At 35.0% G+C, this 15,615-nt stretch overlaps 1 protein-coding gene across 2 annotated transcripts in view; it reads left to right on the top strand.

The window, feature by feature from the left end:
- TMEM161B (transmembrane protein 161B) overlaps window positions 1-15,276 on the top strand; it is a 42,818-nt gene extending 27,542 nt beyond the window's left edge. For both annotated transcript variants that reach the window (XM_033086899.1, XM_033086898.1), the window contains exons 9-12: window positions 2,687-2,800; window positions 3,897-4,071; window positions 6,139-6,235; window positions 7,003-15,276. In XM_033086899.1, coding sequence (XP_032942790.1) covers window positions 2,687-2,800; window positions 3,897-4,071; window positions 6,139-6,235; window positions 7,003-7,280 — 664 coding nt within the window. In that variant the 3' untranslated portion in view covers window positions 7,281-15,276. The remainder of the gene's footprint in view (window positions 1-2,686; window positions 2,801-3,896; window positions 4,072-6,138; window positions 6,236-7,002) is intronic.
- Window positions 15,277-15,615: the final 339 nt, after the last annotated feature.

Consider the following 15,615-nt stretch of genomic DNA (forward strand, 5'->3'; position numbering starts at 1 on the left):
AGAAAATATATGCAAATAGGTATATGCTACTCAGTCTTAAAACTTTTATGTCTAAAAATAAACAAAGCAAACTATTCCAACAAGAAGGTAGTGACTTAAGGCTTCTGTTGCTGCCTGCTTTTCCTATCTTGAGCAGATTTGCCACCTGCCACTTTCTGTTCAACTCTGTTCACTCTACCAGTCTGTTACGTTCTCTGCTTTGTAATTAAGAGTCCCAATTAAAGGAACTTTCCTGTCCTCCTGCAAGAACTCCACCATGAATGTTTCTGTGTCCAGCTTTACCTCCCTCATCATGTCTTTCTGGAAGTTCGGATAACCTTCAGGAAATACAAGTACAACCGTCGACTGTTTTTTTTCCACCCACACTTACAGCTGGGTATTATTCCTTTATTAAATTTGGCATAGGAGAAAATGCAGAAATGACCCAGAATATTTAATAAGAATCATATATTAATACCAATTTAAAGGGATCTTTTCATTTTCAGCCATCTTTCCATTTGGTAATAAAGTGTTCTGTCCAATTTAATTATTTCTCTTGAGCATTCTGTGATTGAGAGAGTGAAACTCCGAGTGCCTTTCAGAGGTTTTGACTGTTGATATTTAGTATATGATAATGACAGATTGTGCAGCATAGGGCAGTGTGGGTACTCAGTCTGGTAAATTTCCTAAGAGAAGCCTTATATTTTCTAATAGGAAAATAATTTTGTTCAAATTGCATTTTTTTTCTTTCCCTTCAGGAATGCTCAGCTTAAAAATTACAGTAATTTCACGACTATAAGGCGCACCCTTTTGACTAAAATTTTGATGGAAACCCAGAAGTGCACCATATAATCCGGTGCACCTTATAAATGGACAAAGTTTGGAAATTTGCCAAACCGGAAGTGTGAGCCATGGGGGGCACCGCCAGGGCCACGACCAGCGGGTGCAGGCGGGGCTGCGGTGCTGTGGCAGCCAGGTGGAGGCGGGACCGTGGGGCCATGGCTGCTGAGTGGAGGCGGGGCCACAGCCAGCAACCACGCTGGGGGAACCGGTGGCAGATCCTTGCTGCAAAAAAAAAGTGCACCTTATAGTCCGGTGCGCCTTATATATGGGCAAAAGTTCGGAAATTTGCCAACACCCGGAAGTGCACTTTATAATCCGGTGTGCCTTATAGTCATGAAATTACTGTAGTCTGTTTGAAGTGAGTCTGTCAGTCTTGGTAAATTTATAAGCAAGTACACTTGCACTCAATTTAGTTGTCCATGTATAGCAGCCAGCTACTGGCTTGTTTTATCTGCTCTTATTGTTTCTGTCTGTGTGTAGACTGTGACTGAGTCACTTCCTTATCTGTTCTTTCCAGACAGATAAACTACTTAATTTTTATGGTTCTCAGTATTTTAAAATTCCTTGCTTCTTTTCTGTAAGTATTCCAACATCTTCCTTGGTCAACGGACATGACATCCTAGGCAGAAATATAAACACTCTGAAACAAAAATCTGTTAATCAAGAGCTAAAGGGCAATTAATATCCACTGAATTGTGATTATGAAAATTAAAACTTCTCTAGCTTCTTTAGATGATATTGGAACTGGTTGTTGAAGATAACTTTGTTCAACACCACAAGTTATTTTTGAACATCTACCATTACTTTTACTATTCAATTGGAACAATACGAAAATTGTATTAAATGGATTAAAACTTGATGAGGTATCTATATAATTAGGTAAAGCCATTATAAAGAATATTTGTTAAGTGATAGGTTCTAATAAACCTGAAGAACTTGTCCTTGCTGATGCATTTTTATCAATGAGTAGATAATTTACTGTTGTTTGACAGTGACTAAAGAGGGGTTGTAAATGACTTGTCACTGATACAAAGCTCTCTGTTGGATGTTAAAACAATTTCTATCTCTGCAGTCAAATACATACTGTACATAAAAAAACACAGCCAAAACAATTACAAAGAAAAAGCCAGCCAACTAAACATGAAAACAACAAAAACCAAAGATAAAAATTTTTGTGTAATGACAGCTTCTGTAACATGTAAATATTTGTGTTCTTTAGAACAATTTTTGATTACATGATCTTCTCTATAGTGTAGAAAAACTGTAGTGAAGGTGGAGACAAACCTAATTGTTAGTGAGGAAATACTACACTAACAAAACAAGTTCATTTCTTCAACTGTTCTCGTTTCATTTTAGTAATTTAGAAAAATGATTGGGAAAATGGGTTTAGAAATAGAGAAGAAAATTTAGAAGTTTAGAAGTAAAGAAGGATATTAATTTCAGGGAGAACTCCAAAAGCCACAGCCCCTTTTTAAATTCTGCTGTTTTGTGCACAAAGATTATTAAAAAGTACTACTTTTATTTTTGTTGTGCAGTTTCATATAGTATTTTTTGGATCTGAGTATCTTTAATCGAATGTAAGTGCCAAGTTTAATTTAATCAGAGTTTCTAAATAAAATGCTTCATTAAACGGTGTAATCTGACCTCTGACAAATGTATCTCCTTTTTAAAGCCAAAATCCAGTGTGATTCCACAATACTGTCTTGTTGAAATGTCGTACCTATAAAATAGGGAAGTACTTTTCTTATTATCTTTCTCCCAACTATTTTAAAGTTAATGTTCTTCCTTTTGAATCTGTATACACTTTCAACAGTATAGTCATTGTTTTTGTTTACTAAATTCTCTCTTTTTTTTCTTTTTTTAGAACATTGCTGCATATAAACTTCTTGGCACCTTTATTTATGGTTCTACTGTGGGTAAAACCAATCACTAAGGACTACATTATGAGCCCACCTTTGGGCAAAGAGAGCATTCCTTTGTAAGATATACTTTAAAACTTCTTTCTGGGTTATTGAGAACAAAACATTGTCTTAGAGCTCCTTGAAAATCATAGAAACATGAAAGATTTTATTAGCATCTGCTGTCAGAGGAATTGTAGAAGCTGCAGATAAATTTTAAAGAGCTTCTATTAATTCAAAAGAGTGAGAATTGTTTACAGAATGTTGAGTGTTAAGGTGGTGGCTCCCAAAAAGCTACTGTTTCATGACATCTCCTTGGCAGTAATGTGTTATTTTTTGTAGGGGTGGAATACCACCTCACTACTACTTGCTGAAACCTTGTATCTTGCATACTGGTGTAGGAGAGAAGTGATTTTGCTGAAAACAGTCAAGATATGTTGGCCTGAGAACTAAACTAGGAGGTTTGTCTTAAGATTTACATGCTGTTGAAGTGTTATTGAATTGATAGGTAAAATACTTAAAATATAAAAAAGGAAAGAGTTTCCAGGAAGAGAGGTATCTGAAATACTATCTAAGTATAGTTGATTGTCACTGTCACAGTTAGTCTTGCTAATTCAAAGTAGACTTGAAACAGATACAATGGGCTGATACATTTCTTGCTTTCTAGAGGAAAGTTTATAAAGTGATCCTGTGACCATTGAGCTATTACATAAAACAACAGATACATATATTTTGTATATCTTTTGTTCTTCAGTTCATCTTAAAAGGAGAGTTGAGCTGTAACTGCATATCTAAGGCAACTGAAGTATCCATTTACAATCTAGTACTATTTACTATCTAGTCCTATGTGTCTGAATACCTGTCATTATATGAGCAACATTGGTTTTTAGTGTCCTGCCTTCATTACCCAGAATTTAGGCATTTAAGAACTGCTCTTGTTTACAGACAAATGAATACTAATTTGGATCTAATTCTGTAGGGCTACTGAGAAGTAGTAGAAAAGAGAAATAGAAGGCAAAAATAAGTATTACTTGAATGTGTACTTCTTAACTGTAGTTTGTATGTTAACTACTTTTGACAATTTGCCTCAAGATTATTTTAGAGATGATACAAGCAAATAACTGGAACAGAGGATGGTCTTTGGAAAACAGAGTTACCTTTTTTTATTATCCACAGAATGTCAGAAGATACATTTGATACCATCAGATTGTGGATTATAATCCTGTTATGTGTTTTACGATTGGCTATGATGCGTCATCATTTACAAGCCTATCTGAATTTAGCCCAGAAAAATGTGGATCAGATGAAAAAGGAAGTTGGTAGAATAAGTATGGTTGAATTACAGAAAATGGTAAGTGTGGTGGCACTGTGGTTATGTGTTTGTAGTGCTTCAGCTGTGCAAATTATTTTTTCCAGTTTGTTGTCTTCTGTGGCAGCAGAGCTCCAATCTGAATGAAGCTTTCTAGACTATATCTCCTATAAAAATAGCATAATTACAGAGAAATTCTGCAAACCAAAATATGGAGAGATGTATCATCTGTGTTGCACAGATAGTTTGTCCTTGGTTATTTGGAAGTTATAAAAGGTCCCCTCCAATGACTGGTGATCTGTAACTACAACATAGGAAAGAAAAAATACGAATTTTTGTAGTTGGTAACTGTATTTTACTCTTCTATGATTTTTAAATTGAGGGAAAGTTTATGATAAGGTGGTTATATTTTGGAATAAATTGACATGTTTAATTCTGTCAGACCACTTTGAAGTGCACCAGCTGAGTTAAAAAATTGCCTGTCATATGGTGGACAAGGAGAAATTTCTGAGGATTTTTTTTTTAAAGAAAAGTAGTAAAGCATACATTGAAAAAATGGAGGAGGTAGAATGGCTGTTGTATGTTGTCTGCAGAATAAACTTAAATTTCTAGCATTACATGGCAGTGCTGTCTAATGACCCTGCTGAGTTGGGATGTATTGCAGGAGGTATATTGAAGCATTCTGTAAGACAGACTCCTCTTCCAGGAATGTCATTAGTACTTGTAGTTACACTAAGTGTCTGAAGGTCATAAGTGAACTGTGCAGTAGTTACTTACAAACAAAGTGGCTAGGAATATGCTCCAGAAAAAAAATTAGGAAATACATGAAGTAGCAACTCGTTAGGATGGAACTGTGCCAATTGCTGTAAATGTGCTATTTTAGTGCTGGGAATTTTATTCCTATCTATAAAACAGTAATGTCTTCTCCTTGTGGCATTTCTTAAATCTATTTCTGCAGTATCTTCACAAATTCTCTTTGCGAAGGCCGTAGTCACTAGATGTAGTCTTGTCTGGTTTTACTAATCACATCTGCTTTACCTTTTTTAGGAACTTCTGCCAGTGAATTCTTTCCTGTCTGTCAGTCTGCAGTGATCATTACTTTTAAATTTGTTATTTTTGTCATATTCCATCAATTTTTGACAATATTTTTGTCTCATGTTTTTTTCTTCTGTCAGTGTCTTACTACTTCTTTTTTTCTCATGTTAGTTTTTTGATGCTTGCTCAGTAAGAAGCCCTTTGAGGCTTGAGAGGTATTCCCAAAACTATCATGTCTGCCTTCATCATTTTACTACCCTGCATTCTGTTCATTTTAAAACCCAGGTAGCTTTATTTCACTGCTTGCTTGCTATTGATTTTATCCCTTTTATCTGTCCTTATTTGGTTTAATCTTTTAGGTCAATGGCTTATATAAAATATGTAATGTTACAATTTTGAGAAAAATGGAAAAGATGGAGAGCAGGGGCAGGGATATATCTTAATGGATTTCGATGAACCATAGTGTATCACTAAAATAAAGATAATTTAAATACTGTTATTGATCTAATGAAAACTCACCTTATCATTGTTTTTAAAATGCAAGTGTTTTCCAGTAGGAAATCTTAAAAATATCTTTCTTTTGAAAAAGGACTATAATGTTAACCTTGCTTTCATTTATTTTTTTATGGTGCTTTGGACTGTAACTACTATATCATTTTTTAAATAGGATTTAGTTTGTAAATGACTGGGAACTTGAAAAATTAAGCATTTTTTTTTTGTTGTTGTTTCTGATGTATTTAAATAGGAATCATTGAATGATGGCATGCAATTTGTAGAAGCAAAATTTATTACCTTTTTTTAAACAGAATTGATGCTTTTTATTATTTCATTTCAGCACTTCATTTGAGATTTGTAAATGTCCTTAAACTGGAATTCATTATGTGGATTTCTTGATTAGGTCTTTTGAAGATAATATGTCACAAGTGTACTAGAAAAATTCTTAAAACAGCTGTAATACCTAAGTCCTGGGTTTTTTAATAAATTATTTGGTTTTTCTAGTCATGTTCAGGAAGGTTTGCTTTCATGCAGTTGCTTTCAAGCAATCATGACCTTTACTCTCTTCCATTTTTCCAGGTAGCTCGGGTATTCTATTATCTCTGTGTAATTGCACTGCAGTATGTTACACCATTGGTAATGCTCCTTCACACAACTCTGCTCTTGAAAACACTAGGTAGGCAAAGTTGAATCAACAGTCGTTTATCCTGTTCTACATGGGCCTTTTTTATTTTCACCTGACTAAAGGGAATTATAACTCATGGCTACTTGCAATACAAAAATATCTTGTAGTTTCCTGTACTTTAAAGCATTCCTATGTGGCTTTTAAATAGTTATTTCTGTTGCTACTTTTGATATCTTTCAATTACATGGTAGTTTGTTTATAAAGCATGATTAACTACATGAGCATCTCATAAAGGATTTTTTTCAGCTTTTTTTATCTTTAGTAGGCTTTTAGAATGGGAATTGTGAGATATGAGGTTAATGTAGTTACTGGGAGATCTGAAGTCATTCTGGTTTGCGGTTTTTTTTCTTTCTTTCTTGTGAGACTGGTCTTTCATAGCCTGCTATTCAGTTGTGTCATTCTCTTTGCAAAAAGGCAATGGATAGAGATAGGCTTTAGTAGGTTGTGATTCATCCTCCCTTGGAGAATACATCTCCATCTGGTGAGATTAATCATACCCCGGACGTAGGGGGTCTCAAGGCAGCTCTATCACATGTAGATGTTAGGATGTCAAAATACAAGATGAATCCTGCCCCAGTAGCTTGCTGATATGACTGGGAAGTCATGCAGATGAATATAGTTTGTATTTACTAAGTTATAAAAACTTAGCTTTTTTGTGTGTGTATTAAAAATGTATCAAAGATGATTTGTACAGTGATTGAATTAACAGAAGTTGAATTTAATTCTACAAAAATCTGTTACTTCTTTCTTTTTAACAGGTAATTATTCTTGGGGCATCTACCCAGGATGGAATTCTGACGCTTCAGTAGAAAACAGTCTGCTTCCCAAGTCTGTTCATTCTGAGTCTCCACCTGACAATGGAAGAATGAAAGTAACTGTAGTACAAATAACAATGGCTCTGGGAAGCCTAAAGAATATTTTCACTCCTCTCCTGTTCCGGGGACTCCTGTCTTTTCTCACCTGGTGGATTGCAGCTTGCCTTTTTTCTACAAGCCTTTTTGGGCTCTTCTATCACCAGTACCTGACTGTGGCATGAACAAGTCAACTGACAGAGCAAGTGTGAGGTCAAATTCTAGATACAAACCCAAGTACCAAGAGGAGATGAAGAGAAAAGAAAACTATATATGTGAAGAGAAAACATATCGTAATTATTTTTAAACACTTCCTTGATGTTCTCAGGGTGAATAATCTTAGAATGTTTAAAATTGCAATTGGGTTTGTTATTTTTGTTACCCAAATGGCAGGTAACTAATTCAGTTATAGAGTTGTAGTCCTGGGACTGACTGACATGTGTTGTAGATGGTGGTAAGCATGTTGAGAAGATGTGACCTCTTGGTTTCCATAAACAGAAAGCTAAACTCAAAAATTTGTTTTTTAAGCATCAACAGTCACTGACTGAACTGCATTCAAAGGGTACTGAACATAGTGATGGTGGCTGCCTATCAATTAAGTCTTGAAACTGAGCCATACAGTGAAAGGAGAGAGAGGGGATTTAAACAAAAAAATTCTGTTGGATAGCTGGTGATCACTTTTCTCCTTGGAAAATTAAAAAAATCCAACAGGACAAAAGACATACTGTATATTACAGTAAGGAAAATTGTATAAAATATAAATTTAATAGGAGCAGATGTACATACCTGACAGGTATTGCTGCCTACATATTTTGCAGGAGTGCTTGTGCAGTAAGAAGAGAATTATAACAAATATATTATTTCAGTCCCTGTAGTCATTTTGAAGTAATGGCCATCTGTATTGGTGCTAGTATTGATCCACAGATTGCATTTGGATCTTTTAAATTTCTTCTTTTGAGGTAGTAGATAAATTACATTGACTTTACAAAAGAATAGAAAATAATTAGTGACACCAGTCAAACATTTCAGAACAAAATAGTTTAGTTTTGCTGACTGACAGTGTATGTATATGTGCAATGTACATATATATTGTATATTAAATATATAATATATATGAAAGTATGAAATACTGAATCTTTATTTTAAATTCCTCAAATATACGTTACGGGCTGTGGGAGACAGGTGTATGTGTTTCTAGTAATTTCAAGAATCCCTTTTGAAATGAAACGTCTAAATTTTTTTTTCTCTTTTTTGATTTTTGGGGTTTTTTGAGTTCAGTTCAAAGGGCTGTTTGTTTTTTGTGCCTCTTTAGAGGTACTTAGCTATACGGAAGAACTTATACTGTCTTGGAAGAAAAGATGTACTTAAAACTGTTAATTTTCAAATTTCTGCTCTGTCAAATCATCATCTTTTGCCACTATAATCTGTGCTAACTTGACCGTATAATGATACTTAATATATCTTGGCTTCAGAAACAGATTTTCAGTATAATAAAACAGTTATGTAATAAGAAAAAGAGCAAAGTATTACCTTTACAATTTTTGCTTAACTGAAGAGATAGCTTCCAGAGATAGATTGCAATCATAAAATTATTGACAGTTTGTCAAATGTTTTGCGTATTTGGAAAACAGGAATGGGGATTTATATGCAGTAGCTTTTTTTAACAGATAATATTACACTTCGCAGAGGTCAGTGGGGTTTTTAACTAATACTTGCTGGTTTTATGTTACTGTTCTTATTCTCTTGAATTTGTGTACACCTTTGGCATATAATAACATTTATAAATGGAAAAGCTTAGCTAAATATTTAATATGTAGCGGACCTACCATATGGGAAAACAACTCAATGAATGCAGAAAATCAAGATTCTAAGCTGATGATTAACTGTCTTACTGTGTTGAAAGCCTTTTAAGTAATTTATTAGTTTACTAAGCCGCTTTTATTGGGGAAAGATTTGTGTACACCAGCCTAGTACCTTCTGCATATCTTTGGGATGTTTGAGAACACCTTGCGTGATGCTACTGGTTTTATTGCAGTATTTCAGTGTGGCTTGGGGTGCAAGCTTTGATGTTTTCACACCAACTTTTTGTAACTAACAGGGATGAAAGCTTAACTGTGGATTGGCCTAAAGAATAATATTCAAATAAGTTTCAAATTGCAAAGCATTCCTAGGAAGTGTCTCTCAGATGAATAATTGAATGACAAAATATGACAGGGTCCAACAATACTGGACCCACTTTTATGTTAGTTCAAGATATATCATTTCTACAAGATACATCATTATTAATAGGATTAATATGGGCAGCTTTTTGGTTAGAGTTAGGTGTTCAATGCCAATCTTTTGTTCACAAAAATAGAACAATGCAAAACATTTCACTCTGATAGTGAACTTTCCTGATGATGCTCATTATATAGGAAATGTAACTTGTTCCAATCTAAAGAAATAAATTTTGGATACTTTAGAATACTTCAAAATAATGTTAAACAATGGTTTCTGCTGACATAATTATTCTGAAAAGTCATAAGCAAAAGTGAACTACAGTTATATAATAATGCATTCAGCAAAAGTAATAACTGGATTATGTAGCTGAACTTCAAAAAGCTTTTGCTAAGAGCTCATGTTGTCTTACTATTCAGGCATCACACTGATCACGGTGAAAAATAGGTACCTGCTGTTACAAACATGATGATCAGTACTTGTAGCCATTGTGTTGTTCCATTATTCTACAGACCATTGTTCTGCAGAGTTGGATGGTTGAACCTTCTGGTCAGCAGTAAGTGGGAGATAGGCTTTCTTTGGATCCATCTAATCCAGACATGAGTCCAGAAGGCTTATGAAAAACTAAAATATGGCAATAAAAGCCTTTGAAATGTGTGGTGACTGAAACCGGAGGGACCATGTTGCAAAGGTTGTGAGCAGTGCTTCCTGCAAGTATGTGATGGGATCAAAAATGTGTTTTAAATTAGTAACCCTGAGAGTCGTGACTTCCTGTATATTGTGTAAGGTTCAAAGGAATATCTGCTCACTTCTGTATTAAGTTCCTTTGAAACAGCAGCTGGCAAATGCTTTGTTTGTTTGTTTGTTTGTTTGTTTCATTGAGACCTGTATCAGCATCCACCAATGGGGGAAAAGCATCTTGCAGAAATGGAAACGCAAGTCAAATGTGACTGAAAGGTTGGTAGGTGTTACTCAAGTTTGTGAAAATTTTTTGTCTTGCTTTTTGTCCACTACTTAATTTAAAAAGTTTAGAATGGTTTGAGTTGGAATGGATCTGGAATGGGCCACTTTCCACAAGACCAGGTTGTTCCAAGCCCCATCAAACATGACCTTGAATACCTCCAGAGATGGGCAGCCACAGCTTCTTTGGGTAACCTTATCAAGTGCCTCACCACCTTCACAGGCAAGAGTATCCACCCAATACCTAATCCAAATCTCCCATCTTTTAGTTTAGAACTGGTCCTCCTTGTACTATCACTCTCTGCCTGTGCAAAAAGTCGTTCTCCCTCTTTTTTATAAGCCTCCTTAAGTCATGGGAGGCCTCAGTGAGACCTACCTTAGTTTCTGAGAGATTTTAGAGGGAAGTGTTCCTTTGGCAAAGAATCCATGTCCGTTTCTATTTTCTTAAATTCAGATCTCCGTTCCTCTCTTAGTGATGTGACTTCTGTGGCCGATCTACAGGACTTTCCCTATGGTCCCTACTCAGAACCAAGTAGGCTAAATGAGTTCAAGATTGTGTTTTGACTTTTGCTGAAATTTATCTATTTTTGAAGGATTAGTTCCTTTAAATAGCTCAAATAACTTCAAATTCCATCTGAAACATGAACAAATTTGTTAACATTTTTTTAACTCTGCATTTTTATTATGTACGTCCCTTTAGATAAAAGGTTAAGATAGTGATAAATTCAAGTCTTCCAGCAAGTTCAGGGAGGTCCAAACATAACACTTGGGCTTTCTGAGCTAAGAGAATTTGATAAAGGAGAGTCTGTTAGAAAGTCTATTCTTACACTTTGTGACATTCTCAGGCTGCACTTGTCCTCTTTTGATTCTTTCTCAAGCTATAGGTTATGCCAGTTTTTGTTAGCTGCACAGTCTTCTCTTCCAGAATTCACTTGCATAAAGGATCCACAGATTAAATGGTAGCATCAGTACAAGAGAACGTTCTTGTACAGAAGACACTTACAAAAAATTATTTTGTGTTGCGGTTGGTCTTCTCTTTATTTGGATCACAAGTACTGCAAGGTGTTTAAATAGAGATACATTCTTCCCTGAATCGTAAAGTCAAATTTGTCTTAGGAGCAAAAATGCTACAAAGACATCAACACATTTAGGCAGCATAACCTCACTGTCTGTAGTGGTTAGGAAGTACAGGAATTTCAGCTAACTTCAAAGGAACAATTCAAATTGTTGTACTTCATTACGGTAACTACAGCTAAGTGGTAGGGATGTTGGATATATCACATAGAAAATTGAGCACATCTGATCTTAAAGGTGTTGGAAGGCTCTCCAAGGTAAAAGGCTTTATGTCTCTTTACTCCCAAAAGCTCTGCTTTCCACAGAGGTAATTTTGATCCATTTTTAAATACTACCCTTCATGTTTTTCACAACACATTGTGCACATTTATTTAACACAGCCCTTCCACACCCAGACTTAAACCCACAGTTAATTTTGTCACTATAAAGTTCCTAGATACTTTTAGTTAAAGTTTAAGAATTCAGTACCCAGACAAAATGGAGACACAAGATTGAGGCCAAAGAAAATTGTGTGTTCTTTTGAAGAAATCTGTTACAGCTGAGCAAAATCTTAATGGAGGAAGGCAACAGCAGGTTAGTTTTATCCTAAATCAAATATTAAATGTGAATATTTACCATTATGAGTAAGACTTATTTTTAGCATCTGCAGCCTAAATCCCAAATGGCAAGTGAAGAGCGGATACCTACTCTAAAGATCGTCCAGGCAACAGATGCTTAGAAGCCAGATGTCTGATCTCACTAAGCAGGCTGATGCAGATTGGTCTGTCCATGTTTCAGAGTGATTTTTGTGCAACTCCTTCAGGAAGGCCTGCCATGCTTTGTTACCTCTGCAACACACAGTTTAGTGGATGGTGTATCTCATTTGTACTCCTGAGAACTAGACTGAAAGGTCTTCCTCCTCTGGATGAGGTCATGAAGCCAACCTGTCATTTCCACGCTGCTTTTACTGACGTGTATATGCTGCACTTAACTTTTTCCAGTCTCTCACTGTGGACTGCCAGGAGAGTAATATTGCACTGGATATTGTTTTGCATGCCAGTGTATATGTATTTTTATACCTTTGATTTCAATGGTATTTTTAATGGAAGTTATTTTTAATCCTAATACCATATATCATATTTTTGTTTTTAAAATTAGTATCAGTGCCTGCAACTAGAAGTCATAAACTTCTACACTTGTTTTTAAAAAAAAAACTTGATGTTTAGGCTAAAGTATTAATAGGTATGCAGTTTTAAAAAGTCCAAATTCCACCTGTAAATACCGGGTTTTTTCCATGTGATTACACAAGATGTGTAATTATGTGATTACATAAGTCAAGAACCCTTAGAATTTGTACTTGCAGCCCTTTTTCTCAGCAACATACTATTCATGTGAACTTCCTATCTACAAAATAAAAATACACATCTCTAAAGAGCTTTGAATGGCTTTTTACAAACTCCTTAATAGTAGGTCATTACTCTTTTACTGTGCTGCAACATATTTTTAAAAACCTGGCTTAAAATTCCTGTGCTTAAAGCCAGCCTTATTCTCTCTTCTCTCTTCATAGTAACTCTGCCTCCTGTATGTGTTCTAAGCTTCCAGAATGCATATTCACAGTATTTTTGATAAAAACACAGGACAAAGAAAAAGGCACCAAAAACTGTATGTCATAACTACAGTTCATATCCATGCCATGATGTGCCAACAGTTTTTATTTTTCCCATCTTTAGTCATTCCTTTTTTCTGTTGTTAACTGTATGTAAGGTTTTCTAGGAGGAATACACATGGAAAAACATTTTGTAATAGAAAAAGAAAGCCATCTAATGTTTCAGTCTTCCCATTTATATGAGTAAATATTAATGCAAAGATGGTATTAAATAATTTCAGCCTAAAATGTCTTGTTAGGTAGACACATTACAAATTGCACAGGGAACATCTTCCAAGTTGTAAATATCTTACTTGCCTCTGTGTTGCTGAAAACACACAAATTCAGTGTTGTTCTTCAGTTAATAGTAGGGGTTTGTTTGGGGGTTTTTTTTGTTTTCTTTTGTATTTAAGTGAAAAGCATGTAATTCTATCTACTCTAGAACAAAGACCTTAGACAAAAAGACTCTCCTCTCTTAATTTCAGTATTTACCAGATGGGAAAGACTGTGATTTATGTAAATTTTAGCATCCTCTGACTGCTACAATACTGTTAAAATATATTAAAAAGCTCTTATAACTTTACAAGTATTCAGACTGTCATGCTTCACAGTAAGGATGGTGTCAAGTGGTGTTTGCATTGTATGGATCTGGTGTTGCATTACCTGCATAACAAATTGGCTCCTATGCTTTTAAAGGATCATCAGGATCTGTGTTCAGAAGAACACAATGCAGGTTGAAAAAGCTCACTTTGGTTTTTTTTTTTTCTTGCTTGTTTTGAGGGCTTTTTTTAGTGGTGTGGATATTACTTGGGTACAACTACTACAGCTAATAAACAATCTCCAGTAATATTGCATCCTTTTTGTACACTGTGAAGTGCCTAATCATGGGTGATTCTGGTAGCCCTTGAAATGGGGTTTGTTATGAAATTATTTTTTTCATAAGGTTTTTGGCTTATATGTGGTTTTGTGGTGTTACATATTGGCAACAAATAAGATTTTGAAGAAATCTTTTCCATTCCTCTTACTTAAATGGTAATCTAAAAACTTTGTCCATATCTGACTGATAATTGAATACCCCTAATTTAAACTAACACCCCCTCCCTCTGCCAGCTGCCACCTCTGCATTGTTTTCTTTATGACTGAGGGCAAATATTTACAAGATTTGGAATGGATTGACTTATGAAGTTTTGTAGTGACACCTGGGTTTTAATTATACCCGTTATGCAGGCATGTGGTTGACTTCAGCTAGGTAAGTTGTTCTGCTTGGGCTCAGAAAGGCGACGTTGAAGGTCGCTAAATCCTTATGTATTGGAGCACAAAGAGTATCAAATGTGACATGGCTAACTGATAAAAAGCTTCAAAAAGTACCGCCTTGTAGAATTTTGTGCGATTCTGCTAGGGTATTCAATAGTGAAACCACTTGTACTTTAACACTGCTTGTCCACCTTCAGGAATGCAAGAGCTGAAGGTAGAACATGGTTGAGCAAGGAAGTTAAAAAAGTGAGAAAACAACAGGCCCCTCCTCCGGAATTAATTATACATTCTGCATGTGAAGTGCTTGTAAGTTGATATGGTGTTACTGGTTCAAATCTATCAAAAGGAAACCCTCTTTCGAGGAATGCTTGTCGCAGCATGTTGAGCTTTTAGCTCTACGAAGTGGCTATATAAATCTGTAGTGTATATAGTACACTGTTTGGGAAAACCTGATAGAGTAAGCTTGCTAAATATTTCCTTACAGTATTTGTAAGAAAACAAATTCTTACTGCAGAGCGTGTAAGAAGGTGGTTTTGCCTTGCTCAGGCACCATTTTATATTAATGTGAAAACAAGAAGAAATGGTTTGTCATTTAAATGCCTAAATTTCCCTAACAACAGTAAATTTCACAAAATTGAAACAAGGTTATACTTTGTTATTCCCTATTCATTTTGGTGAAATGTTACAGTTTAACTCTGCTTTTATAATTGCATTATTTAAATGTAATTTTTTACATACACATTATTAAAATGAAATTATGTCTATTAGTTGCTCATGATAATACCACAGCAAAGAGAAACTGTGATATCTACTGTTTATCAAGTGGCCCCATCAACTTGCCTGCCTTTGTAAAACATTTACCCATGTTGAACATACAATATCTACTGCAGTGATGTTCCTATAGTATTTTAGCATCTGTACATGTACTCTGCATGCCTTGCACTTGCGCACTGTAAAGGATTAAAAAACCACATTATTTTACATAGTATTTCCCATATCCAAAATAGGAAAATTTCTAAAGCCAAAGATCAATAAATGTTTGTTGTCTACCAGTGTGATTTTTTTTCCTACTTTGTGTGATATATACTACTTTTTATCAACTTAAAAATCTCCAAAGACCATGTAATAACCAGGCTTCTTATCAGTTTTGCTACTAGTCTAATTTTTTACTTTTAGAAATAATAAAGTAGGTAATTTGTTCTCTCCTTTCGTTTGCAGCAGAATAAATACTTTTTGAGTAAAGATGCAGGTAGTGTCTTTTTCAAGTGAACAGCAGCTTAAACCAAAGAAATTACACACGCATTAGAGATTCCATAATAGTGTTTTCATTTTTGTGTATTGCACTATTTAAATTTTTGAACCATTTCTGGAGAAAGATTGGCAGTACACTA

The sequence above is a fragment of the Catharus ustulatus genome, unplaced genomic scaffold, assembly GCF_009819885.2.
Source record: "Catharus ustulatus isolate bCatUst1 unplaced genomic scaffold, bCatUst1.pri.v2 scaffold_68_arrow_ctg1, whole genome shotgun sequence".
Taxonomy (NCBI): Eukaryota; Metazoa; Chordata; class Aves; order Passeriformes; family Turdidae; genus Catharus; species Catharus ustulatus.